The sequence below is a fragment of the Caretta caretta genome, chromosome 3 (assembly GCF_965140235.1).
Source record: "Caretta caretta isolate rCarCar2 chromosome 3, rCarCar1.hap1, whole genome shotgun sequence".
NCBI classification, from domain to species: domain Eukaryota; kingdom Metazoa; phylum Chordata; order Testudines; family Cheloniidae; genus Caretta; species Caretta caretta.
This window is the reverse complement of record NC_134208.1, coordinates 196,291,830-196,318,456: the sequence shown is the minus strand read 5'-3', so window position 1 is coordinate 196,318,456 and position 26,627 is coordinate 196,291,830. Positions and strand designations below refer to the sequence as shown.

Genomic DNA, 26,627 nt, shown 5'->3' with positions numbered 1-26,627 from the left:
TGCAGCTACACCTGTTCCAGTGTGTTCAGGCCCTAAGTGCTTATGGAGGGGGCTAGGGTTTATCCTTGATGAGTTGGAATTGTCCACCAAATACGGACTTGTGGATAGGCTGTATATGGCACATGTGTTTATACTTGTCCTGCAAATCTGAATCTGTGTGAACTGTCTCGAAGTTAGCTACCTCCAACAAATTTGTTGCTGGGTTTGTTTGATTTTTATTTTTTTTTACTAAAAGGTTGTGTACATGTGCTAAACTTGTACATGGCAGTTGTTCAGTGATAAACCTCTCCTTGACTCTTACTACTGTTATGCTGAGAGGTACTGGTGACTGCATGGATCACAAACACTTCTTGAGATTGATGGCTGAGAACCTATCCTTCAATTATCATAACTAAGGATAAGTTAATCACATGTCCCCATCTAAGATAAAAGGGGTATGTGAACCTGCCCAGGAATTTTGGACTTAGTGGATGGTGGGGCATTGCTGAGTCTGGGCTAGGGGTGTGTGTTTGCAGAATGCAGAGGACCCTGGACCAGAGAGCAACACAGATAGCCTGAAGGAGCAGCTGAAAGCTGAAGGTCTGATCCTGGCAGAAACCTGTGAAGTTTCTGGGTTTGGGGGTAGGCTGAAAAGAGTATTCTTGGTGCTGTCAGCAAAAGAAGATGTTTCCTGCTGTTTGATTCCCCCTGTGTTCAGAGCCACCGTCTTTATAAATAAACAAGACTGCAACAAAGAAATACATGACTGTCATGAATTTTTCCTCCTAACTAGAGCAACCTACTAGACACCAAATGTTTGGCTAATCACTCAGCTTAAAACGTGTAACAATACACAGATTGAATGTTTCTGAATAAAGTTCAGTCCCAACTCCCTTTGCCTCTGTTGCAAGAACTTCTGAGTTTTCCATGTTCTCATTGATTGGGTAAATGTAAAGTTCCTCATTGTTAAGAATACTTATTTTGTAGCTGTGAAAAGTAAGCGTGGGTCATCATTATTACAATCACATTGTGATTCATACATTGGAATTCAGGGGAAAAACAGAAGTGTGATGCAATCTACAGTGGAATTTTTTTTTAACGTTACCACAACAGACGTGACATCTCAAATTAAGATAATTGTGCTTTAATTTTTTAAGAACTTTATAGTAAGGCTCTGTAATAACATCCAACTGCCTAGGGCTTTGTGCATTATTAGAATAAAGATGCAAATATTTATCCGATTCGAAGCAAGATTTTCTCTTCCATAGAACAATGCACAATTCCCTCAGCACCAGCTACTGAGTGAGCAGGATTCTACTATTGGAATTCAATGAGATTTTCTTGTAAGCATCACCAGGCTCAATGACCATTGACATGACTAGATAGAGTATTCCAGTATCAAGTGAAAATTCAATCACTTAAACATAGCAATTTTTTTTGTTAGTGACTGCCCTTACAGTGGTCTTCAAGACAAAATCGAAACAGACTGCAGCAAGTAACTCAAAGGGACCATATCTATGTATACCCTTGGAGAATCCTTTACTGGTCAAAGCACTTCACTTGCACCTGCATCTCTGGCTTCAGCTGTTAATTCTTTTTGTGCAGTAACTTGATGGAACCAAACAATGATGGGCAGAATTTTCAAGTCTGGTTGCCTGAAGTTTTTATGTACATCTGAAATTTCGTCATGGTGGAAGTGCCACTTTCTATCAATATGCAGTGTCATAGCCATGTTGGTCCCAGGATATTAGAGACAAAATAGGTGAGGTAATAGCTTTTATTGGACCAACAAGCTTTAGAGCTACATGCAGCTTTTCTTCAGGTCTGAGAAACTGCTCAAACTCTTGTCACTGCTAAATACAAGGTCTGAACAGATTGTTTACCATAAGCAGTTAACACATATTTCAAGGTAACCATTCAAGGTGAAATGGCCTATTAACACCCTTCCAATCATAGGGAGGAAAAGGGTGGGGAAGCAGCTGGGGCACATTGTTAGTAGGTTAAAGATTGTTGTAATAAGCTATAAATCCAGACTCTTTGTGCAGTCCCCGATTTCTAGTGTCTAGCAAAGTTATGAATTTAAGATCCCAGACTCATCTTTTGAAAGTGTTGTGTAGGTTTCCTTTCAGGATGAGGACCGATACAGAGCAATTGCTTTGTAAAAAGTGTTTGCCCACAGGTGATACCGTGTTTTTGTCTTTTATCAGCTGTGCCTGGCTATTCCTAGATGACATGAGGAGAAGTACTATAGCAAGGGGATTGGAGGGCTGGGCAGTCTAGTGGTTAGAGAGTTTGGCGTTTGGCTCCCTGATTGTTTGAGGAGCCTCAGTCTTTAAGGCAGAGGGGGATAGAAGGACTCATGCCCTCCTTCACCCTTGGGTCCAAGCCCAGGGGCCTGTGTGCATCAACCCCTGAAGAGTGGGGGATGCCTCCCAGCAGGGAGTCTAAATTCACTGCCCTGGGTTACTGGTACTTCCTATAATGTCTGTTCAGTTTTGCTTTGCTCACTTTGGGTATGTTTTCACTACCAACATTAAAGTGCTGCCGTGGCAACGCTTGAAGGTGGCTGTGTAGTCACGGCAGAGCGCTGGGACAGAGCTCTCGCAGTGCTGTAAAAAACCACCCCCATTGGGGAGTAGCTACCAACACTAGTGCACTGTCCACACTGCCACTTTACAGTGCTGAAACTTGCATCACTCAGGCGGGTGTTTTTTCACACCCCTCAGCAAGAAAGTTTCAGCGCTGTAAAGTGGTAGTGTAGACAAGGCCTTAGGGCTTGGCTACACTTGCGAGTTACAGCGCAGTAAAGGAGCCCCGGGCGCACTAGCTCGCTACCCGTCCACACTGGCAAGGAACGTAGAGCGCTCTGACTCTGCGGCTACAGAGCTGCTGGTTCTCCACCTCGGCAAGTGGAATAACATTTGCTGCGCCCCCGCTGGAGCGCCGCGGCACCAGTGTGAACGAGGCGTTGCTTTACTGCGCTCTGATCAGCCTCTGGAAACGTCCCATAATCCTCTTAAGTCAAGCGGCCACTCTTGTCGTTGTGAAATCGGCTGCAGGAATGCGGAAATGCCCTTTCAAAGTTCCGGCTGCTTATCAGCTCAGAGAAAAAGCAAACATTTACTGTTTGCTGTGAGTGAGAGGTGTGGGGAAGGGGGGTCTGAACTTACAAGACAGCATGCTGACACACTCTCAACACCCCAAAACCCCACTCTCTCTCTCCCCCCCATACACACAACACACTCCCTGTCACACTCCACCCCCCCCCATTTGAAAAGCAGATTGCAGTCACTTGCATGCTGGGATAGCTGCCCATAATGCACTGCTCCCAATGCCGCTGCAAGTGCTGCAAATGTGGCCACGCCAGTGTGCTGTCAGCTGTCAGTGTGGACAGACTGCAGCGCTTTCCCTACTGCACTCTCCGAAGCTGAGTTTAACTCACAGCGCTCTACATCTGCAAGTGTAGGCATGCCCTTACAAGCTTTTGTGCCCTTTCTTGCAATGCCTGATTTCTTCATGTTTTCTTCTCATGCCCATCCTTCATACTCTGCTGTGTGATAAGAGCCTATACATGAGATTGACTGCCCTCCTCACTTAAAGCTTGCACTTGCAATTGTGCCTGGTCTATCTTTTTTAGAAAAAGCCCCACAAAACTGCAGTCATCTCACAATCTCTTAGCCAATGCTTATGTATCCTCCTATCACTGCAGCACATCATTTCGTTGTCTCTACTCAGGGAATACCTTAAAGAAGCAAAACTTGAAAAACTGGCTCTGGAGATTCTAGTCTGTAACATGTAGTTGAATGTGCATTTGCACTCTGGTGTGGATGAGGAATCTTTCTTGGTTTGGCCCAAGTGGTTAGTCAGTATTAGTGTCATTGCCACGTTATTTTCATTAAGAGGAAAAATTGCTGGAGTACCTCATCTTTGAGACAATCCTGCTTATTTACAAAGAATATACAAACTCCTGTTTCCCAGAATACAGTAGGAATCAAACAAGAGACTTTCAGTGCCCACAACTCCAAACTCCAATTAGGCAGCACCCAGCCCAAAAGCTCTTAGCTTTTTCTCAGAGCCACCCTACCACTGCTGCCTTACCTCTCAGCTTCTCTGGGCTTTCTGCCTTTTGTCTTAGGCACAGTTCCACCAATCAGAGCCCTACCTCCCACATTTGCTCTACCCATCTGCAGCAAAACCCCTTGAGCCGCACAGTTTAACTTGTACTCAAGCTTTGCTATGTGCCTGTGTTTTGGGTGGTACTCCTATACATAAAGGAAAGTCATTCAGGGTCTACATGAAGAAACAATTAAACGCAGCAACATCCACCAACTTCAACAAGGTTTCACTGAACCCATACCAATAGGTTTCATTTTTTCAAGGTACGCAGTAATCTTCAAAATATGGTAGGTCCCCATCAAAAACAAGACAGATGAGAGCTGAAAGTTATTACAAATATCTAGGGCCTGTACATTACTACAGTTAACAGAGCCATTTTCATACCACTATGCACTTTTTCTGCATCCTCTGCAATCAAATATAAGAACATCTGCAATGTTTAAATTCTCCCATATTGCCCTCAACCATAATTCTGGTGGCGGTGGTTTCAGGCTGTCCATTTGTGTGGGTTTTATTCATACAGTTCAGGTGTCTGGAATTGCTGTGAAAGTTCTTCATGGTTGCTCTGAAATCCATCCACTCCTGCAACTGTGTTCTTCACAGTAAAATCTGATGAGCTTGTATTTAAATAACTAAGTTATTTTTTATTTAAACATTATGTAATTCAAAACAGCCACCAGAGCCTGGCATTAACTGAAGCATACAGCACCCTGCAGTCAAGAAACCTGCCTTGCAAAACGGAGATGACTTTTGTTTTCTGCAGCCATACTCTACATCTTTACATAACAATTGCAGCTGCTCCACAAAAAAATGTATAAGCAATGGCTATGAAATATGCACTCTAGAAGTTAAATATTAGTTGTGACACAAACCATTGTAAGATATGCAACTGAAAGTCCACTCACACAGTACAATTTAGTTTTGCAACGGTGAGACTTCTTTCCAGTGTTGTATGTTATGAACAGTGTAAATGCTGATTGTTCTGCTATTAATAATGGTCAAAATCTTAAAGGTGAACTGCAAAGATTAGTGCAATTTGAATTGAGCACAAGCATCTGTGTATGGGGGTGTATTCAACAAAGAATTACATTAGGCCTAACTTTATAATTTAAAAAAAAATCATCTTGTTGGTACTCCCTAGTTTGCTAAAGATATCTTAGAGATCTCAGAGTACATAATTTTGTTACATCACAATACCATGTTTCATTGCAACTCACTGTGGGAGTGAAAGGAATAGTTTTATCCATGAATGAGGGTGTACTAATATAAGAAACATACTGGGACTGATCCAATGTCTTTTGAAGTCAGTGGGAGTCTTTCCATTGATTCCAGTAGACATTGGATGAGGTCTATTGCTTCACGTATATCTTAAAACTAATTTAAGATAAACTTAAGTCTTTGTCATATCACATGAACAAATCAAATAAAAATTGCAACTATTTTTTAGAATTTCATATTATGTAAATTGTATCTGTGATGTAATAGAACAGGGGTGGGCAAACTTTTTGGCCCAAGGGCCACATCGGGGTGGGGAAATTGCTTGAAGGGCCATGAATGTAGGGCTGGGGCAGGGGTTAGGGTGCGGGAGGAGGTGCGGTGTGCAGGAAGGAGCTCAGGAAAAGGGGTTGGGGCAGAGGAGGGGTGAGGGCTGTACGAGGGGGCTCAGAGAAGGAGGTTGGGGTGCAGAGTGTGGGAGGGGGCTCAGGGAAGTGGTGCAGGGAGGGGTGCAGAGTGCAGGAAGGGGCTCAGGGCAGGGGGTTGGGGTGCAGGAGGGGTGCGGTGTGCAGCAGGGGGCTCAGGGCAGGGGGTTGGGGTGCAGGAGGGCCACAGGGACGTGGCGCTGGCCGCTTCTGGGAGTGGCGCAGGGCCCGCGGCGCCACGGGGGTGGTAATCCCGCAGGCCGGATCCAAAGCCCTGAGGGACCAGATCCGGCCCACAGGCCGTAGTTTGCCCATCCCTGTAATGGAATGTTATATTCTGGGACAGATTTAGCAAACCAAGGAATGCTAAAAGGATTGCATAGGAAACAAAGTAAATAATTTAACAATTAAAAGTATTTCTGTGTAGAACAGCTCCCAGAAGTTGGTTAGTGGGTACAAATGACACTTAAGGCTGATTAATTTTTTTAGTTTGCAGTTAAATTTTTACAGAAATCAGAACAAACGTATAAAACACAGCACCTACACATACTACCTGTGTATATAATTACAGCATCAGAAGTCTATATTCAAGTACCCCTATAAGTGTTTCACATTTTAACTATCAAAAAGTTAAACTTCAGTGTTGCATTTTTATACAGGTATATTATTTACTACATGGATTGAAACAGGTGTTTCAAAACACTTCATGTATAGAGGGTGGAGGTGAACTTCTAAACTGGGGATTTCATTAGTGAATACTGTGGACCATGGAGCTATGCTGATTCATAACATTTGAAAATCTAGCTTGTGTCCTTTTATGCTTCCTCTCAGTCTAAGAACCAAATGTATAACTGCTTTTAAAATAATACCTAAAAATGACAGACAGCAGAAAACTGGATTGATGTAGATATGATTTATTTAACTTGTATTAAATTTTCTGTAACCTGAGTTTCAAGTTTCATCATTTTATAAAAGTGAGAAAGCACCAGCTTTGTAAAAAGAAAGGAGTACTTATGGCACCTTAGAGACTAACAAATTTATTTGAGCATAAGCTTTCGTGAGCTACAGCTCACTTCATCGATGAAGTGAGCTGTAGCTCACGAAAGCTTATGCTCATATAAATTTGTTAGTCTCTAAGGTGCCACAAGTACTCCTTTTCTTTTTGCGAATACAGACTAACACGGCTGTTACTCTGACACCAGATTTGTGGATCTCTTGTAATGAAATAGTTGATTGGTAGTATACTTGCAGGCAGATGTTTCTTCCTTTAAACGCAGATATCAGAAAAATAAGAGCTAGTAGTCTCAATTATTTATATACATATCCAATATAGTTGAATTATTTTGTAAGAGTGGAGAGATGGTTAAAATATAGACTTCCTCTGCCATGGAAAGCATATGCTCTATTATGTTACCTTTATTACAGATAACCAAGAGCCACGGTTTTGGCCCCAAGATCTTTATCAATGATAGATGCAAGTTAATTATTCTACTGGACCTTTGATAAAGTCTCCTGCATATGCCATTACAAAGGGAGATATTGGTTGGAACAAGTTTTAGTACCGCCAAGCACACATATATTCTACCACTAATTGGCAGAATGACTACCCAAAGGATGCTATGAAACATTGTGTGGTGAAGATGATCTAGACACTGCAGACAAGAACTATTACTAGACAGGTCCTACATAAGCAGCAATGCTGGAACAGCACAGGACTTTATCACATTAGATAAAAAACCCACTACTCCCCTGCCCGTGTAACAATAGGTCCCTTTAGTTCATTCTTTTGCAGATGATGTAAATTCCTCCAGTGATGATACATAATATAGATAAAGCTACAGATAAAGCTATTCCTATACACCTAATTTTTTTGTTGAACTAAGTTGATAAATCATTCAGAATACAGAGTTATGGCTAACTAATGGTGTGGTTGTCCAGGATAACTCCAGGTGGTTTACCTTGTTGGACCAGAACTTCTCAAACTCTTAGTGATCCCATATGACACCTCAAAAGTCATCAGACTTGGTCCTACATATAGCATTCGTCAATATGAATATTCATTTATTGCATCGATGCATTCACTCTCAAGTCATACAAACTCTGGCTCCAATATGGAACCCTTCCTCGGACAAAGATCCCATTGAAAGATGGTGATGCTCTGTTGCAACGCAATTATGATTTGCAAAAGCAACATCTCACACAGTGATGCAAGCTGGGGATAGAGCAATGCTGTCAGGGTTCCCTCCCCACTCTGAACTCTAGGGTACAGATGTGGGGACCTGCATGAAAGACCCCCCCAAGCTTATTTCTACCAGCTTACGGTAAAACTTCCCCAATGCACAAACTCTTTGCCCGTGGAGGGTACACTGCCACTACCAAGCGATTTAACAAAGAATCAGGGAAAGGACCACTTGGAGTTCCTATTCCCCCAAAATATCCCCCCAAGCCCTTACACCCCATTTCCTGGGGAGGCTTGAGAATAATATCCTAACCAATTGGTTACAAAGTGATCACAGACCCAAACCCCTGGGTCTTAGGACAATAGAGAAATCAGTCAGGCTCTTAAAAGAAACAGAACTTTATTAGAAAGAGAAAAGGTAAAAGAAGCACCTCTGTAAAATTAGAAGGGAAGCTAATCTCACAGGGCAATCAGATTTAAAACACAGAGGATTAAAAAACTTTAAAATTACAAAAAGAAAACCAGGCATACACCTTCCTCTCAGCACAGAGAAAATCACAAGCCAAAAAAAAGTAAACTAAAGCATTTCCTTGCTGGTACTTACTAATTCTAATGGAATTGGATTGCTTGCTTTCTTGATCTCTCTCCAGCAAGCACACAGAACAGACAGATAAAAGCCCTACGCCCCCCCCCCCCCCGATTTGAAAGTATCTTGTCCCCTTATTGTTCCTTTTGGTCAGGTGCCAGCCAGGTTACCTGAACTTCTTAACCCTTTACAGGTAAAAGGATATTGGGCCTCTGGCCAGGAGGGATTTTTATAGCACTGTATACAGGAAGGTTGTTACCCTTCCCTTTATATTTATGACAAATGCAATGTCCAAGAAACTTGCATATGGGGCAACCCAGATGCTGGGCTGTTAATGCCTATAAATTACTTACATTAGAAATGTTAAATCTTGAAACAGGAGGCTACAGAGAACTTTGTTGATACTCATCGGATCATTTACTCCGCCCCTGTGAACTGTCACCACTTGCTACCCTATCCCTCATTGTTGCCACGAGCCCCCATTAATGAATCTGGCTCAGTGACTGCGGCTGTGACCCCCCCCGCACACGCCCAGGTGCGGCCCTTGCTGGCCCTCCTCAATGCACGAGCCGTGGCGGGGATGGCTCGTGCGACACCCGCTTCTCAACCCCCCGCCTCCCCCAGCCGGTGTTTCGCCCTGTCCTGCCTCTCCCACCCCAGCCCCGCCGGCTCCAGTCGCTGGCGCGTGAGACGCACAATCCGGCTCGCGCTGGCTGCGCCGGGGCCCCTCGCTCGCGGCGGGACACACCAGCTCCTGCCAGCTACAGCGGAGGCTCGTGCACCCCCCCTCGCGCGCGCGGCGGCGGCGGCGGGCACCCGCCATCGCCCCGCGCGCTGATTGGCGGCCGACGCGGCCTGTGGCCTGCCTGGGCCGGACCCGGAGGCGGCACTTCCGCTTGGCGGCGGCGCCCGGAGCGAAGTGAGTGCGTGACGCCCCCCCCCCCCCCCCCGGGAGCGAGAACCCCTCTTGTGCAATACACCCCTCAGGGAGTCGCCCTAGGCTGCGCGTTAGCCCCCACCCCGCGCGGCTGTGCCGCAACGAGGTGCGTATCTCGGGCTGGCTTCGGGGCTGCTGCACCTCGCCCCGGCGCCTGGGTCACTGTCGGGGGCGCCGCGCTGGGAGCCCGCGGCATGGCGGGGCGGGGCGGGGGGGGGGGGGCTAGCCGGCCGGGAGACACGTGACGTAATCCTGGTGGGGGAGGGTCCGTCCCCATCGCCTGTGTCGGGGGAGCCGGGAGAGGCTGCCCCGAGCCTGTCCCCGGCTGCCTCCCCCAGCCCGCCGCCGCGCTGCGGTTTCCGGGTGTGGCCCTAGCCGCAGCGCGCTCCTCCCTGCCGGCCTGGGGAGGTGGAGTTAGCGGGAGCCGTACAGACCTGGGGGGGGCGTGTGTTAAGGCGGGCCAGGGACCAGGCACGCTTCTCCTTCCCCCCACAGCTGGGGGGGAGGGGCTGCGGCTACCCCCCCCCCACCCCTTTCCTTCTCTTCTCTTCTCTTCTCTTCCTAGCTGTGGGGACCCAGCCCTGCCTCTGTCTGCTTCCCCCCCCCCCCCCCCCCCCCAGGAAGCTGGCAGGAAGGGGGCCTGCCTGAGGAAGCCACCCCACTGTTCTCCCCCTGCAGCGGGCGGCTGTGGGGGAGGGGTTGTGGGGGGACAGCTGAGGAGGTGCATGGGCCAAGCCAAGTGTGATACGTGAGCCCCCCCCCCCCTGCCCTTTAGGGCAAAGGAAAGGCCGAGCCCAGCCGCCGCCCGCTCCGGTTTCACTGAAACTATGGGCTGGGAAGGAGCGACAGACCCATCAGCCACTAGCAGCCCCACACAGCAGCATAGCGGGGGTGTGGGGACAGGCGGGGAATCCGGCTAGTAAATGGAAGGAGCCCTCTCGCTAACCTGGGGTGGGGTGGGGTGGGGTGGGGTGGGGGGTTGGTTGAACGGGAAGGGGCGGGGCGGGTTCCTTGGTGGACTCAGGAGCAGCTGCTGCTGTTTGCTGGGGGGGTTTTCTGGGGAACCTGCTATTGGCAGGAGGCTGTAGTGAGTCCCCGGGGGGCGGGGGCGGGGGCAGTGCGAAAGCAACAGCCTGAGCCGGCGGCCGCCCCATTCCTGCTGCAGTCCTGCCCCCGGGGGGCGGGGTGCTGAAGCGGAGAGGCTTTTAGGTCCGCCTCTCTCATTGATGAAATTTAAATTCTTGTGCGTTTACCTTTAAGCAGTTTTCCAAGACTAAGAGCCATATATTGCAGGGGACAAGTGTAGGAAGAAGCTGGGAGGAACCGAGCGGAGGAAAAATCCCCCCCCCCCAGTTCCTTTATTAATTTTCTTTTTGAGTGTGTGGGCGGCTTCTCTGGTGGGAGTTTTCTTCCCCCAAGGGAGTGATTAAATACCTTTTTAAATTATTGATACTGTATAACTGGTTGACTAAACCAGACAGGGAAACGTCTTCTACACGAGGGGGCGACGGGGAAAATTGCCTCTCCTGGCGTTGATAGTGTAATTTTGGTAAATTCTCTATTTATAAAAGGAAAATATTAATTTTATTAAAGAACGGAAAAAATGTCACTTGCACAAGGTAAGTGGGTGTGTTTTTATTTTTCTGAGCAGCTTCAGCTCTGCATGTTGGCTGATTTATTTTTTCAATAGCTCCCTGTAGTCCTGGCAGCATAGTTGGTGGGGGCTTGGACGCGTCAGTTTGATCGGTTGTAGAGTTACCCTTTGCAAGATTTTGGTGGTTGCTAAATTTGACGATAGGAGCCGGCCAATATGTCCTGGCTGGGCTCGCTTATCTGTGTATGTTTCTTTTCCGTTTTACTGCAGCGACAGTCAAACCGAGTTGAGGCAGCTGCCGCTGTATCTGTAGTGAATAACAGACGAGATCTGAGCTCCACGGAGGAGTATCGCAATGCTCAAATGTCTCCCCTTCATTTATTTATTGAGCTTGTGTGTCTGTTCTCCCTTTTGGGAGGTTCGGGTAGGCTCTGGCCGTCTCCTCGCTCTGTGCGGATACGTGGTCTGTCAGTTTCAGATTCATTTATTGCGAAACAAGGCTAGATCAGGAGAGGTCACTTGAGGAGGCGAAATTACTTCGCATTGCTGTTGCATTTTTTCCTCCTTTGAACTGATTCTTAAGAAGATTTTTGAAAATAAAAACAAATCGCATGTCTGTGCTTTAAGTACATAGCAAATTCAGGCCTGTCAACAAAATAAGCCTCCTATCGTAAAGGTAATAGTGATAACCCTGTCTTCTGTATGTATGTATAAATGTGTTGTACAGAAGACTGAGTAAAAAAAATTGGCTTTGAAAAAAAGTCTTATTAACTCTGCATGTGTGCCTAGGCATTGCAGAACACTTACTATGTAAATGCATCTACTGTTTGCAGTCACCCTGTGACATCCCAGCAGAATGTGGTGAATTAAAGGGGGAAACCTAGTCATTTTCCTCAAGTCAGCAGTCTGAGAATTACTGTGATAAGCCACTTTTCACCATTAATAAACTGCAAAATGTATCTCTTTTTAAAAGGTTTCAGAGTAGCAGCCGTGTTAGTCTGTATTTGCAAAAAGAAAAGGAGTACTAGTGGCACCTTAGAGACTAACCAGTTTATTTGAGCATAAGCTTTCGTAAACTACAGCTCACTAAAGCTTATGCTCAAATAAATTGATTAGTCTCTAAGGTGTCACATACTTTTTTTTAAAAAGTGTCTTAAAATTACAATTGACGTTTCTCAGCCTACTGCTGGAAATGGCCATCTTGTAGAAAAGTGGTATCATTTATGAAACTGATAACTTTAGAAACCTCTCTAATTCTATAAACAGGTTTTAAAAACTATTTGCCTAGAATTTGACAATCTAAACAAATTCTTATTTAAAATTTTTTTTTTCTGCTGTTTAAATCAATATTAAAACACTTGGAAATTTAGTCTGCGCTGCTAATGTCAAATTTTTTTTCACTATGATAATATCAGCACTAGGCTTAGAAATCTTTGTGTTTAAGCTTAAAATCTAAACTGGCTATATGTTAATAGCAAAACTGCTTCTTAGCTCGTGAACATAGAGTATTAGCCTGAGCAGAATGGCTTCATATATCTTATAATGGGTGGAATGTTCGCTTACATCCTTAAAACACATGTTATTTTTAGCAATATAAAAAAGAAAATCAAAGAAGATGGTTGTGAGGAGTGGGTGGATACGGAAGGCTTTTAAAAAAATGGAATGAACTAATACAAGGTTATTTTACTATATTAGAGAATGTACATTATTAAAATCTCATCCTGTGAGATAGAGTGCCCTGAACTCCTGAGAGTGCTTTTGAGGTTTAGTTGTTCTTTACTTAATTCACATGGACAGCAGGGTGGAAAAAAAATCTGATTTCTTTTAATTTAAATTGGATTTTTTTGATAAAAGGTTTTTTCCTCAAAAAGCATATCTAAAGAAAGATACATTATAGCTCAAAGATATTTCATAATGGAATAGGGATTACAAATTCTAATTCTATAATATGAGACAATATATTCATGTAATGTTTAAGAAAAGTTTTGTAAATGAGTTCCAGTAGTTCATGGATTAGGGACCCAATCTTATGGGGCTTCTGTATAGATTATTTAGGTTAATTTTTCTATCTACCCAATGAGACTCAGTGCTAAGTCTAGAAGATACCATCAGAGATGCTTAGTTTTGCAGTTCTCAAACTGTGGATTTGTGTCTCCAGAGATAACATGCTTGTTAAGAGCAAAAATGTTTTAAAATAAATATATAGAGGTGAGAAATAACAGACCTCAACCCTATTGTCCCTCTGCAAATTAGTGTACACAGAGTCAATCCCTTACCTCTCTAAAAGTGCAAAGTTTCAAAAAGTTTAATGAATAGAAGGTTGTTGGGGGTGGAATAGATCTGGACAAGGAGAAGAAGTCTGGAGATAAATGTGAGAAGGGAGGGACAGGCAGTAGAAACAAAAGTGAAATTGAGCAGCATATTCCAGGAGTCTTGAGGTCTTTCGGAGTGTAGCCTTCATTGATTTGAGATCTACTATACCATTCTCTCACTAGAAGGGAAAACCAATAATAGCAGCAGGCTGTAAAAGAGACCCAGTTTGGGTCTCATCTATCTCATTTTTCTCTGAGTTGTGAAGAATATGTATTAAGCTTACAACAACCAACAAGAATGCACTTTTATGTAGAAATTCATGATTAAATCTAGTCTTCCTGACTAGTGATTTAAATCAAATCCACCCTGATGGACAGCCTTCACTGTGCATAATCTGAACAAGCAATCATCTAAATTCATAACACCAAACGGATTTAAAAGATTCTTAAAAGTAGGTATTAGCCACAACAAGTTTCTTGAACCATGGTTTCCTTCTGGGACATTGTATGCCAAGTTCCAAGCCACTGTAAACATTCTCTTTTTTGGCTGAATTGTGAACCCTTAAAAAACTAAACAAACAGGCACTAGTGACAGGCTTTCCAATATAAAAAGTAGTTAGTGTTGAGATTGGACTGGAATTTTAGTCCAAACTATTTCCTAAATGAGCGTGTGTCTTTATTCTGATTTTTGGCAGGGTAATAAAACCTATTGTTTACTATTTTTGCCTAATTTATCACTAAGGTTTAGGCAAGTGTCAATGTCTAAACTACTTTTTTGGTCTGTAGCACATACAAGGTTTCCTGGCAGTTAAAATAACTGTCATTACATGCAATAGTTACATTTGGGGGTTGCTGAAAAGGATCACAAATGAAAACAACAAAGATTAAAAATATACTAGGAATTAGGGATAAATACGCCTTGAGTTGGGACTCTCCACCTTTCAACCACTTTACTCATTTACACGATAAAAGGCCACTCATGCATGCAGGAGGTATTTGGGGGTGAGCTTTTTGCTGTATCATAACTAAAGAATTTTAATAAAATAAGATCTCAGCCAGTTAACCTTCAAAACTTAGTTTTCTCTGAAACTCCAAACCCTTACTGTGACTTTCATATTGCGTCACTCATTTTCTACATTGACCACTCCTGTGAACAGTCATTCACTTTTTAATCTCACCCCAGTCTGACCTCAGACAACTGTTTAAACAGAGCATGCCCACTAAAGTATGAGGTAGCTGCAGATGACTTGGAAGACAAGAATTCTTTTCCCTCTTGTGTTTATTTGTAATTGGGACATCTGACAATGTAGTCTTAATAGATTGCTTTTGCAATTATCAGGTGCTTTTGTGTGCAATCTCATTTTATGCAACTCATTTTATGGTTATTACCTTTCATTATAGTCCTGAAAATTTTTTATCTGTGGCTATTAACTATGTTTAGATAGGCAAGTAAAATTATTTTTCTCTGTCATTGTTATCAATACGGGGGAGCAGCCATGAGCCTGGGCTGGTAAATTTAACAATTGCTTGGGTTTAGTGTTGGATTAGATTAGCCCAAATGCCTGCAGGATTGAGGCATCGATAGGTGAGTAACTTGAATCACAGGAGTAACCCTGTGATGATCTACTTATATGTAGAGTTACTCTTGTATGTGTTTGCATGATTAGGGCTCTAGCTTTATAGAAGTTAAAGTTGGAAATGAACAGTTATATACCAAAGAAAATGGATTATTTATTTGTATTGCAGTAGCTCTTAGGAGCCCTAGTCATGGGCAAGGACTCCTTTGTGCTAGGTGCTGTACAAACACAGAACAAAAAGACAAGATCATGAAATATGGTAGCAATTAGCAACAGTAGGTCTCCCTCCTTCCTTCCCTCCCACCAGTTTTCTAGCATGAGCAGCGACATGAAACTGACAAGCAGTGTGTTTATTTCACTCTGCTTTGGGCAGTGGTGTTGCAGACACATGAATGTAATTCTCTTTGTGGGAAGGTCTTAGAGCAGGGGTTGGCAGCCTTTCAGAAGTGGTGTGCTGAGTCTTCATTTATTCACTCTAATTTAAGGTTTCGCGTGCCAGTAATACATTAACATTTTTAGAAGGTCTCTTTCTATAAGTCTATAATATATAACTAAACTATTATTGTATGTAAAGTAAATAAGGTTTTTAAAATGTTTAAGAAGCTTCATTTAAAATTAAATTAAAATGCAGAGCCCCCAGACCAGTGGGCAGGACCCGGGCAGTGTGAGTGCCACTGAAAATCAGCTTGCCTGCTGCCTTTGGCACGCGTGCCATAGGTTGCCTACCCCTGTCTTAGAAGCATAGGAAATTATGGCTTTCTCCTGCTCACGCTAAATCCTGTTAGGCTCTTAAACTTCCTTAGTAACAATGAGAGAAATCTTGTGGCTTGCAATTAAATACTTAAAGCAGTAGAACGTGAAGGTGTTCTTTTATTTTGTCATATTGTACATTTAAACAACATTCTTTTGATAATTCCATTATTTTTGATTAAATAACACAGGGTAATAAACTTTTACAGACCATTTGGCAGAAAATATAGGGTTATGGCGTTTATTCAGCAAAGCATTTAAACACATATGTAGTCCAACATAAAGGCCAGTCTTCATCTGAATGAATAATTATATGTTTCCCTTAAACACGTGCACTTATACATCTCTATGCACCAATTACCAAAAAAAAAAAAAATCTTGTTGATGCTGCATTAAACATATATACATTGCTTTAAAAAGACCACGTATTGACAAAAATCTCAGCTTTCACTTATAGCTTAATGTTAATGGAATGGAGCTGAAATTCACAAAACTATTTCTCTTATAACTCTGCACTCTTTAGGAATCCTTGCCATTTCACCTGTAATATCTTACCAGACTTGTTTAACTTCAGTTAAAGGGGGGAGGGATAGCTCAGTGGTTTGAGCATTGGCCTGCTAAACCCAGGGTTGTGAATTCAATCCTTGAGGGGGCCATTTAGGGATCTGGGGCAAAAATTGGGGATTGGCCCTGCTTTGAGCAAGGGGTTGGACTAGATGACCTCCTGAGGTCCCTTCCAACCCTGATATTCTATGATTCTAAGTTGGATTCAGTTTTGGACCTACATGTATTTGTCTTTTCAACAAACAACATACTATGGCCTTTTTTCTGTTTTGACAAGACTATTAATAAGCTAAATTTTAAAAATAACTTTTCCACTTCCATAACTTTTTTCTTTAAAAGTATAATAATTTTGGACTTTGTGTGCACTTAACCCCTTCTGCCTTCCACCCTCCATCCCAAAACACTACCACACATTAAAATTCTAATGTGGATAAGCCAAGTTGTGATTTTGGCACTTACTTGCTGCTTGAGTAAAGCCTGGGGTTTATCCTGACCAGCTAACATGCTAAAACTACAACTAGTGTCATCTATATTCAGATTTAAATGTGTTTTTTTTTTTTTTTAAATAAATTGAGTGTATGAAGACAAGGCCTTCAAAGTCAGTGATTCTGGGTGCTTAGAGTTAGAATGAAGAAAGGCTGTGTAGTCAGGACTCTGCTAATCTCCGCATTTCATAGGTCGCACATGCACAAAGCAACAGCTTGACCTAACTTTTCAGCAAAAAAATTAATAGCCTAGTACTTTAGTGAGGTCTCATTCTGTAAGAGTAATTACATTTTAGTAATATATTACAAAACACTGATTAGAAGTATTATCACAAATCACAAAATTTGTTTTATTCCCTTATGTGCAAAGTCGTAATACTCAGTGACTTGCAATGGGTCTCCCATTCAATGTGAATTAACAAGGTTTTCTAACATAAGGATAAGGTTGGATAAGTTAACTTGCTTTTTTAAACGTAGTTAGTATTTCACAAGAACAGTACTCTGTTTTGGGAATTTGGTAATTGCATTGTTTTTTCTGATATGTGATATATGGGATCCTGATTTGTACAGATTGGGTCCTAAAGTTGTTGCTGAATTTGGAGACATATGTTACAACATGTATCAAAGACTACAAACACTTACAAAGTGTGTTGCATCTTGGGATGCTGCTTAAGCTTCTGTAAAGGAACCTGCTACATCAACTCAAACTGCGCATGAAAAAATAACACTTTCAGTTGTTTTTAAAAAAGTAATAAACTGGTAGACAATTATTTTATTGTAGGAATAAATACTAGAATTCCTTTTAAAAGAAGAGCTGCATGCACATTTGAAAATTATTAAAAAGGGGAAAATGTAGTTAATAGGTTCTAAAAGGCTATTTTATTCTTTTTCTATAAAATTAAATGTTTGTTTTTAGTGATTAGGAATTGTAGCAGGTGTCCTGGACTTACATTTCCCCCATGTTGCACCACAGTATGTGCATTGCAGCACTCTTTTTTTCCTACCTGCAAGACAGTGCAGTCAGGAAAATGGCTACTGTGAGCTTCCAAGTTGTAATTACACAGTCACTGAATTCTGACACAGTTTAGAGTTGTATAAACAATTTCACTATTAAAATAAATGTGCCTCTTGCATTATTACAAAAATATTTCAGTGGAATATTTTATTTTAATGACTAGTCTATATAAACTTTTCTTTTAAGCACCGCTTCCTCTCTAAATAATCTTTGTAAATACAACTCACTTCATTTGAAGCTGCTTTTTCCTATTCCTCCTTAAACAACTGTTCAGGATGTTTCTAAATCCCAGTTATATTTGGCAATAGTTTTTCTCTCTGTTACAGAGAAGTGATTGCTTAAGGGAATCCGCAGAAATTAAATTAAACAGACTTTTCTGAGATTACACTCATGTCCAAGATGCTTATTTTGGTAACAGTGAAGGGGGGAAAAAAGTGGCAGTAACTATTTTCTGATTTACCCTTTGACTTACTATGGATCAATATTTGCAGACCTTATTGATCATTTATTTCTCTGTAAATATGAATAATGATCAGCTTTCAGCAGCAAAGTGCATGCTGAAGTGATAGGCAAACTATTTCTTTAGGTTGCTTAGTAACATATTACAGTATGAAAATGCTCATGATAAAGACAGGTTATGTAGACAGATACCTGGAACTGACTAACTGAAGACAGCCTGAAAGTTTACTGTCTAGATTACTACAACATATTTTTTATTTTTGGTCAGACAGGTTAGACTTTATTAAATGCACACTGTGGAAAACAAACATGTATTGCTGAAGAGCATTATTATATTTTCTTTGCTATTCTAGTACAATATCATGATGCAGTTGACTGAGTCCAAGTTTCTCTTCACAGAAATTTGTATCTAGATTGTGGGTGTTCCACAATTTTATTTCTTGAAATTATTCTTGCTTTTCTATGCCTTTTGTTCTCTTCCAAACTACTTGGTATTTATACATAAGAGATTTTTGATGGGCCACTTGTATTTTTCTGGGTACACTAATACAGCAACAAAACAAGTCTGGATTATATGTTTGTTTTTGTTTTTTTTTAAAGATGTCTACAGCATTGCTGCTTTTAGATGCATTAAACAAATTGCTTGGAGTTTAGTGAGCGTATGATTTTTCCCACCCTTCAACTTCTTTCTTATCTTTTTAAAAAAGATTACAGAAAAGCAATGTCTCAAGCTGGCACATCCCAGTTTCAAGAAGTCATTCGACAAGAACTGGAATATTCAATGAAAGTGGAACTTGACAAAATACTTGCAACTGCACCTCAGAATGAGCTAGAGGTAAGGACTACAAAAGATATAACTCTGAAAATGCCTCTATATAACTTCTCTTGTTTAAATTCATTTGTAGAGAGAGAGACTGGCCAAAATACATAATAGGGAAGAGATGGTACAAAATAGGAAGACGGGGAAGAGAGAGGATTCTTAGTTTAAGGGTTGAATGTGGTGGACTAGTACTCAAGGTTTTTGGCCACCAAGCTAATGAATTATTGAATTGGTAGCTGGAAACGTTCACAAATAAAACCTGTTTCTCCACACCTTTTCCCCCTCTCCTGCTCCACAGTTTGAAAAAGCATGTCGTCAATGGATACAAAAATAAGACTATCCCTCTCTGTTAAATTTTTTTAAATCATACACTACATAAACTAACCAATAGTCTAATTGCTAGTGGTTCCATACTGTACATAAAACTTAAATTTCAATTGAAAGAATATGAAGAATTTGAAAAAGTGAAGGTGTTCAAGTTGTAATATTTTCCCTCCCCAATCAAATTGAAACTGAAATTATAAAAATATGTAAATGTTTATAATAGTCCACATAAACATGTCCAAGAACATAAAATGTTCACTTAGTTTAGAGAATTTAATCACTTCTCATGGTGCTTGGAAGAGCACCTGAATTTACTCTGAATTTTTTAAAAACTGAGCCAATTTTAGAAGAGAACAGAAGTAGAGTAACAGTCAAGCTGTTGAAATGTGACAAAGTAGTCAACGTGAACACCTTTTTATTCAGTGATTGTTGATCGAAACTGAAAATTTTAGCAAGACACACACAAAGTTGACTGTTCTCTGAAATTTCTGAGGATGACTTTGTAGTCTTTCCCTCTCAAGTTTTTTTTTTTTTTTTTTTAAATGGATCTTTAGTGTAAGGACAATATGCTTGGTATATGACTGCAGTTGTGTACTCAGACTAATATAATTCCTACTTTTAGAATGTGCTGTGATTCTGTGTAATCTTGAAAAGAGTAGGGTTAGGCCTGGACCCTATGTGGAGGAGCAACTTCCAAGAAAACTTAGGTTATTGAAGGAAGTGATGCTGGTGACTCAGAGGGTTGCACTTGCCTCTGAGTTATTACTGAACTTTTCACCATTTCTGGTTATTAAAGATCCTACATGCTCAAAGGAATAGGAACATTATACCTTGAGGTCCTGGTCAAACTTAATTTAGGTAATTATGTATTTGCCAACATTTTCAAATAAGTGTCCTGATTTTTTTGGTGGGAGCTGTAGATACTCAGAACCATTAACTTAGTGAGATTTAGTACTTATTTAGGATCTGCACTATAGGCACTTAGGTTTGAAAACTTTGGCCATTTTTTCCCACCTAAATTCTCCCTGCAGTTTCAGGGATAAGGTGTTCTGTGGTTCCTGTCCTAAGGTGTTACGCAGTGTTGCTCTGTTTCACCCCAAAGTTGGCTGCATTTAAATGTTGGATGAATGATTCTTATGAACAGATTGTACATCAGGTTTGTAAAATGCTTTTGTGATAAAATATGTAAACACAAAATACCATTATTTCTAAAACTCATCCACTCTCTCCCTCTTGTAGCACACTAAAAAAGACCTCGAAGGGTTTAAGAAGCTATTCCACAGATTCTTGCAAGAAAAGGGACCTTCTGTGGACTGGGGGAAGATTCAGAGACCTCCAGAAGACTCTGTAAGTTGCAATAAAATGACAACAGCCAATGGGATCTTAAAATTAGTAATCACTGCTTGCACTGAAATATATTGTCAACAATACAAAGCAAATAATTGCTGTGTTTGTTTAAGGTAAAGTGGAATAAAAATTTAAATAAATCTTTATTGCAGAGAGAACTAAAACATGGGTCTATGTTGTACATATTCATGAACATCATGAATAAGGTCCTGCTTAACATATGTACATAAGTTCTCCCCTAGTATTATTCTGTTGACTTGTCCATTGCCTAAAGAAAATGGTAATAAATATAACTTTTGTGTTTAATCTGATGCTTTGCAGTGAAAGGTAATTTGTTATGTCGGGAGTATGTAGGGCATCTAGAGTCTCCATCCCACCCCTTCCCCAAATGAAAACATGTTGCAAATCCCAGATGAGATTGTCTCTGACCATCAGTTTTTACTAAATATTTTGAAAGAGAGATATGGTAAGTGGCCTGGATTTTATAGTTCAAAACTTTTTCTGCTTTACAGTAGTTTAGTTTATATAAAATCAAAGAATTAGGAATACAGTTAATGTTGTTTAAAGAGTACAATTTCCCTGCAGTATTGTATAAAGTGGGGGAAAAAATTAACTTTTGAAGTGAGAGGGTGCAACAAAAAACAGTAGATTTTCTCCAGAAGTGTTTCTATAAAGGTAAGCATTGTTCACTGAACCAAACCCTGTTTTTAATCAATTCATCTGTGGCCCTAGGCTCTTTCTTGGCTGTTTACACATCTAACCTTTAGTTATAAATGCGAGAATTTTTGCTCTCCCAGAACAGTAACCTGGTCTATTAAAACTGAATTGCAGTCACGAGATGTTAGTATCCTCATGAGTTGACTGGCATTGTTTGCCCCTATGCTATTTGTCAGCAGTGATTGAATTAAAGATTCACTTTGCAACTGAAAAGCAGGCTGTTCAGCTGCCTGCGAAATAGATGCTGAAGCTGCTGTCCAAAGTGGTGGTGAAAAATGATGACGTCTTGGGGCTTGTCTACGTCACGCAGCTTTTAGCGACAAGCCTGGTCGCTAAAAGTCAGCGTGTGTAAATGTTGTTTGTCGGTACTCTGTCGGCACTTCTGCCAACAAAATACTTCCAGCCCTGTGAGCGGCGTTAGCGTTAGCTTTGTCGGCCTGCCGACAAAGGCGCATTCACACTGCCACTTGCGTCGGCAAAACTTTTGTCTTTTGCGGGGGGGGGGGGGGAGGCGGGTGTTAAGTACCCGTGAAAGACACAGGTTTTGTTGACAACTTTGCAGTGTAGGTATACCCTTTTAGTGAGTCTCAGGTCTGGTCTACACTAGGAAATTAGGTCAGTATAACGACGTTGCTCAGGGGTGTGAAAAATCCACCCACCTAAGGGACGCAGTTAAACGGACTTAACCCCGGTATAGACGGCACTAGATCAATGGGAGAATTCTCCAGTCAACTTAGTTACTGCCTCTCAGGGAGCTAGCGTACCTATGCCAATGGGAGAATGTCTCCCGTTGGCATAGGTAGTGTCTTCTCTGAAGTGCTACAGCAGTGCAGCTGCGTCGCTACAGCATTTTAAGTGTAGACAAGCCCTACGTTTCTTCCAAATCTTAACTTGAAAATTTATTTTCATGATTTGAGGACTTCAGTAACTCAGCCAGAGGCTATGGTCTATTACAGGTGTGGGTGGGTGAGGTTCTGTGGCCTGTAGTGTGGAGGGGGTCAGACTAGATGATCTCAATGGTCCCTTCTGGCCTTAAAGTCTAGGAGACTCTGTCCTACTTTGTGTGAAGTCTCTCTGGTGGGAGAAGAATGTACCTCCAGTATTGCCCCATGTACCAGATACCAGTACTATAGAAAAATAGCTGTATACAGTGCAGAGGCCAGTACCAGTATGATTATTCTTCAGTTTGGGTCTGGTATGACTTCTGGAGGCAGTTATAAAATAAAATGTCAATTCAGCAATATCTTAGTCATTGCTGATTAATATTTAGCAGTTGGAGGGCTATGATATAAATTTCAGTGTCTGTTCTCAAAGCACAAATAGAAGGGTCATTTTAGCTTGTGGCTGAAAGAAGGGCTATGTTGGGGGAGGGAAATGAGTATCTCACGTGTCTTCTGCTTCGCTGGTTCTTCACCTGGTGACTAAACATCCTTCAGCCATACAGCCTGTCCATGTGACCTATGATCACTTTTTTTTTAAAAATTGTTTCATTCCATAGCTCTGCATCATCATGCCACTTAGATTATTCAGGTGCCTTGCTCAAAAACCATAGCTATTATCCCCTTACCTACCATGAACTCTGAATCAAACTACTTACTTTATAAATACCATTGAGGTAAACAAACCATTTTTAGGGGGAAAAAATCCTCCTTCCCTGTTCCTACTACTACATAATTATTCTTAGTTAAATAAATTTGTCTCTGGTGTCATGGTATAATAGTTGTACCTTATTGCTCTAATAAACAGCTTTATTTTCTCCACCAGGTTTGTTTGGAGCTTGCATGAAGCTTATAGCTTCATTCCAATATTTTTTCTTGCATATGAATGATGGTAAAACTGCCTCATGTTACCCCTTGAAATTCATTTTCTATTTGTATCCAAGGAAAAAATCTTATAAAAATTGTGTGTATAAAAGTATCTTGCCTTAAGTTTAGTATTAAAGGCTCAAAACCCAATTGCTGTCACAACAAAGGAGAGCTCAAGCTTTTACAGCTTGTGACATATTGAATATCTAATCTGTCGTATGACAGTTACCTGCACCTACATTGTCAGTTAATATTCTAATAACTGCATATTAATAATGCATGTAAAGCTGAACTCTAAGTTTGTCCAAAGCATGATTGCTGAGATCTGATATCTTTATGGCTGGAGTTCTGTGTCACTCATGGCTTTGTCCCTTAGGTAATGTGTACAAGTCCCAAATTAAAGTAGTAGTAATAGGAGGGTCTTAAATAACAAAAGAGGACAGTAAACAAAGGGAAGATATGAGCTGTCATCACAAAATCAAGATATTGAGAACTAAATTAATTAAGGAACCAGAGGACATGGAGAGGCAATCAAATAATTTCTTATGTGCCAGTGCTAGGAGCCTGGGTAACAAACAAGAAGAATTGGAATTGCTGATCTGTGAGCAGAAATTTGATCTAGTTGTTGTTGTTGAAACCTGGTGGGATAGTTCCTGTGATTGGAATGTTAAAATCCATGGTAATCTATTTAGGAAGGATTGGATGGGCAAAAGGAGAGGGGGAGTGGCTCTCTGTCAAAGGTGGCATTATGAGTTTCCAAGTCACTGATAACTCGGAAGAAAGTGATTCTTGAATGCTTATGGATCAGTGTCCTAAGCACAAGATGTGTTAGTGGAGGACAGACCGCCAAATCACAATAAAGAAAGGGTGATTGGCTCCTTACTCACCTATTTACAATGTGAAGGGAAAAAAAGCTACATGATTATGGGGGACTTCAATATGAGTGATCTATGCTGGATGCCTCATGTTGCTGGTACCAAAACATCCTTGAAATTTCTAAATATTATAGATGATAGTTTCCTAACTCAAAAAGTATTGTATCCAACACAGAGGAATTCTACATTACACCTTATCTTGACCGAGAAAGAGGAACTGAACACAGAACTAAAAATTTATAGTAGGTACACTTGTGACCTGACCATATTTTTAATGTGCAAACAGAATGAAGTGCAGACCAGTTATACGTACTTTGTGCTTTAATTTGGCCAATTTCACAAAGCTGGAAACAACTATGAGCTAAATCAGCTAAGAGGAAGAATTTAAATCCGATAAATATGAATAACTGGAAATTGTTTAAGAACACTTTACTAGATGCCAAAAAAACACAATCAAGGAAGACAGCCATATTGGTTAAAACATCCAATGTGGCTTAGAGTGCAAATGAAGGCCGCTATAAAAACAAACAAATGGAAGAAAGGGGAAGTAGTGAGTAATGAATATAAATCAGAAGCTGAGAATTGATAAGGGAAGCAAAGGGACATGAGAAATCTATGGCCAGCAGAGTTAAGGACAACAGAGCTTAAGTGTATAAGGAACAAAAAGAATCTCGACTATGGTATTGGTTTATTACTAGATAGAAATGGTAGAATTATCAATAATAGAGGAGAAAAGCAAAGTGTTCAGTACATTTCTGTTCTCTGTTTGGAGAGAGGGAACAACTGTCTCCATTCCACAAGTAATTTAGGAAGATGTTAAACAGCAGCTACTAAAGTTGGACATTTTTAAATCTGCAGGTCTGGAAAACTTGTATCCAAGAGTTTTCAAAGAGCTGATTCAGGAGCTCACTAGACAGTTAATTTTTTTTTTTTTCCAATAAGTCACCAGGAAGTTCCTGAAGACTGAAAGACAGTGAATGTTGTGCCAATATATAAAGAGGATATATGGGACAACTGGGTAGTTAGAGAACTGTCAATCTGATATCAATCCTGAGCAAGATAATGGAGTGGCTGATATGGGACTTGAATAATAAAGAATTAAAGGAGGGTAATATAATTAATGCCAATCAACATGGGTTTATAGAAAATAGATCTTGTTGAACTAACTTGATTTTTTTATAAGATTACAAGTTTTGTTGATAAAGGTAATAATGTTGATGTAACAGACTTAGACTTCTGTAAGGCATTTTAGTTGGTACCACATGACATTGATTAAAAACCTAGAATGATATAAAATTAACATGACACACATTAAATGGATTAAAAACTGGCTAACTGATAGGTCTCTAAACATAATTGTGAATGGAGTACCACCACTGAACAGGTGTGTTTCTAGTGGGGTCCTGCAGGTATCAGTTCTTTGCCCTATGCTGTTTAATATTTTTATCAATGACCTGGAAGAAAACATAAAATTATTACTGATAAAGTTTGGAGATCACACACAAATTGGGGGAAGCGGTAAATAATGAAGAGGACAGATCACTGATACAGAGAGATCTGGATGCAAGCAAACAATATAAGTTTTAATATGGCTAAATGTATACATCTAGGAACACAGAATGTAGGCCATACTTACAGGATGGGAGAAACAGTGATTCTGAAAAAGATTTGGGGGTCCTGGTGGATAACAGCTGAAGATGAGCTCCCAGTGCAATGCTGTGGCCAAAAGTGCAAATGCAATCCTTGGATACATAAACAGAGAATCTTGGGTAGGAGCAGAGAGTTTATTTTACCTCTGTATTTGGCACAGGTGCAACTGCTGCTGGAATACTGTGTCCAGTTCTGGTGTCCACGGTTCAAGAAAAACGTTGATAAATTGGAGAGGGTTCAGAGAAGACCCATGAGAATGATCAAAGGATTAGAAAATCTACCATATAGTGATTCAATCTATTTAGTTTAACAATGAGACGGTTAAGGGGTGATTTGAATACAGTCTATAAATAACTATACAGGGAACAAATATCAAGAATGGACTCTTCAATCTCGCAGAGAAAGGTATACTGTGATCCAGTATCAGGAAGCTGAATTCAGAAGACTGGAAATAAGGCCTACATTTTTAAATGAGGGTAAATTAATCATTGTAACAACTTACCCAGCGTTATGGTGGATTCTCAGTCACTGACCATTTTAAAATTAGGATTGGATGTTTTCCTAAAAGATCTGCCCTAGGAATTATCTTGGGGTTGTTCTATGACCTCCTGTAGAATGCAGGCTGGACTAGATCATCATAATAGTTCCTTCTGGCCTTGGAATCTATAAAAACTTGGAGTCATCCAGTGCTAATGTTAAGTGCTAACAATGCTATGTGATAGCTGCAATCCTTGGGATAAAATGGATCACAGAGCTCTCTTGTGTTGATATGTGATGGGCTAAGTGGAATCTAAATCTCTCAGCATGTTCAAAAAGATAGAGGAAATAAATTCAGTACCCTGACTTTCTAAATTAGAGTTCTACTGTCCAAGGCTGTGACCTATTTTCTGTTTGCC

General features: G+C 40.9%; 1 protein-coding gene across 3 annotated transcripts in view; it reads left to right on the top strand.

Moving 5' to 3' along the window:
• Nucleotides 1–9,298: 9,298 nt before the first annotated feature.
• The window catches only part of UGP2 (UDP-glucose pyrophosphorylase 2), a 39,686-nt gene continuing 22,357 nt past the window's right edge, over nt 9,299–26,627 (top strand). Inside the window, exons 1-3 of one of the 3 annotated variants that reach the window (XM_048842683.2) lie at nt 9,299–9,419; nt 18,901–19,028; nt 20,577–20,684. In XM_048842683.2, the coding sequence (XP_048698640.2) occupies nt 18,915–19,028; nt 20,577–20,684 (222 nt within the window). In that variant the 5' untranslated portion in view covers nt 9,299–9,419; nt 18,901–18,914. Of the gene's footprint in view, nt 9,420–9,440; nt 9,544–10,645; nt 11,057–18,900; nt 19,029–20,576; nt 20,685–26,627 lie in introns of those variants that run through there. The other 2 variants (XM_048842685.2, XM_048842684.2) reach the window with 2 other exon arrangements.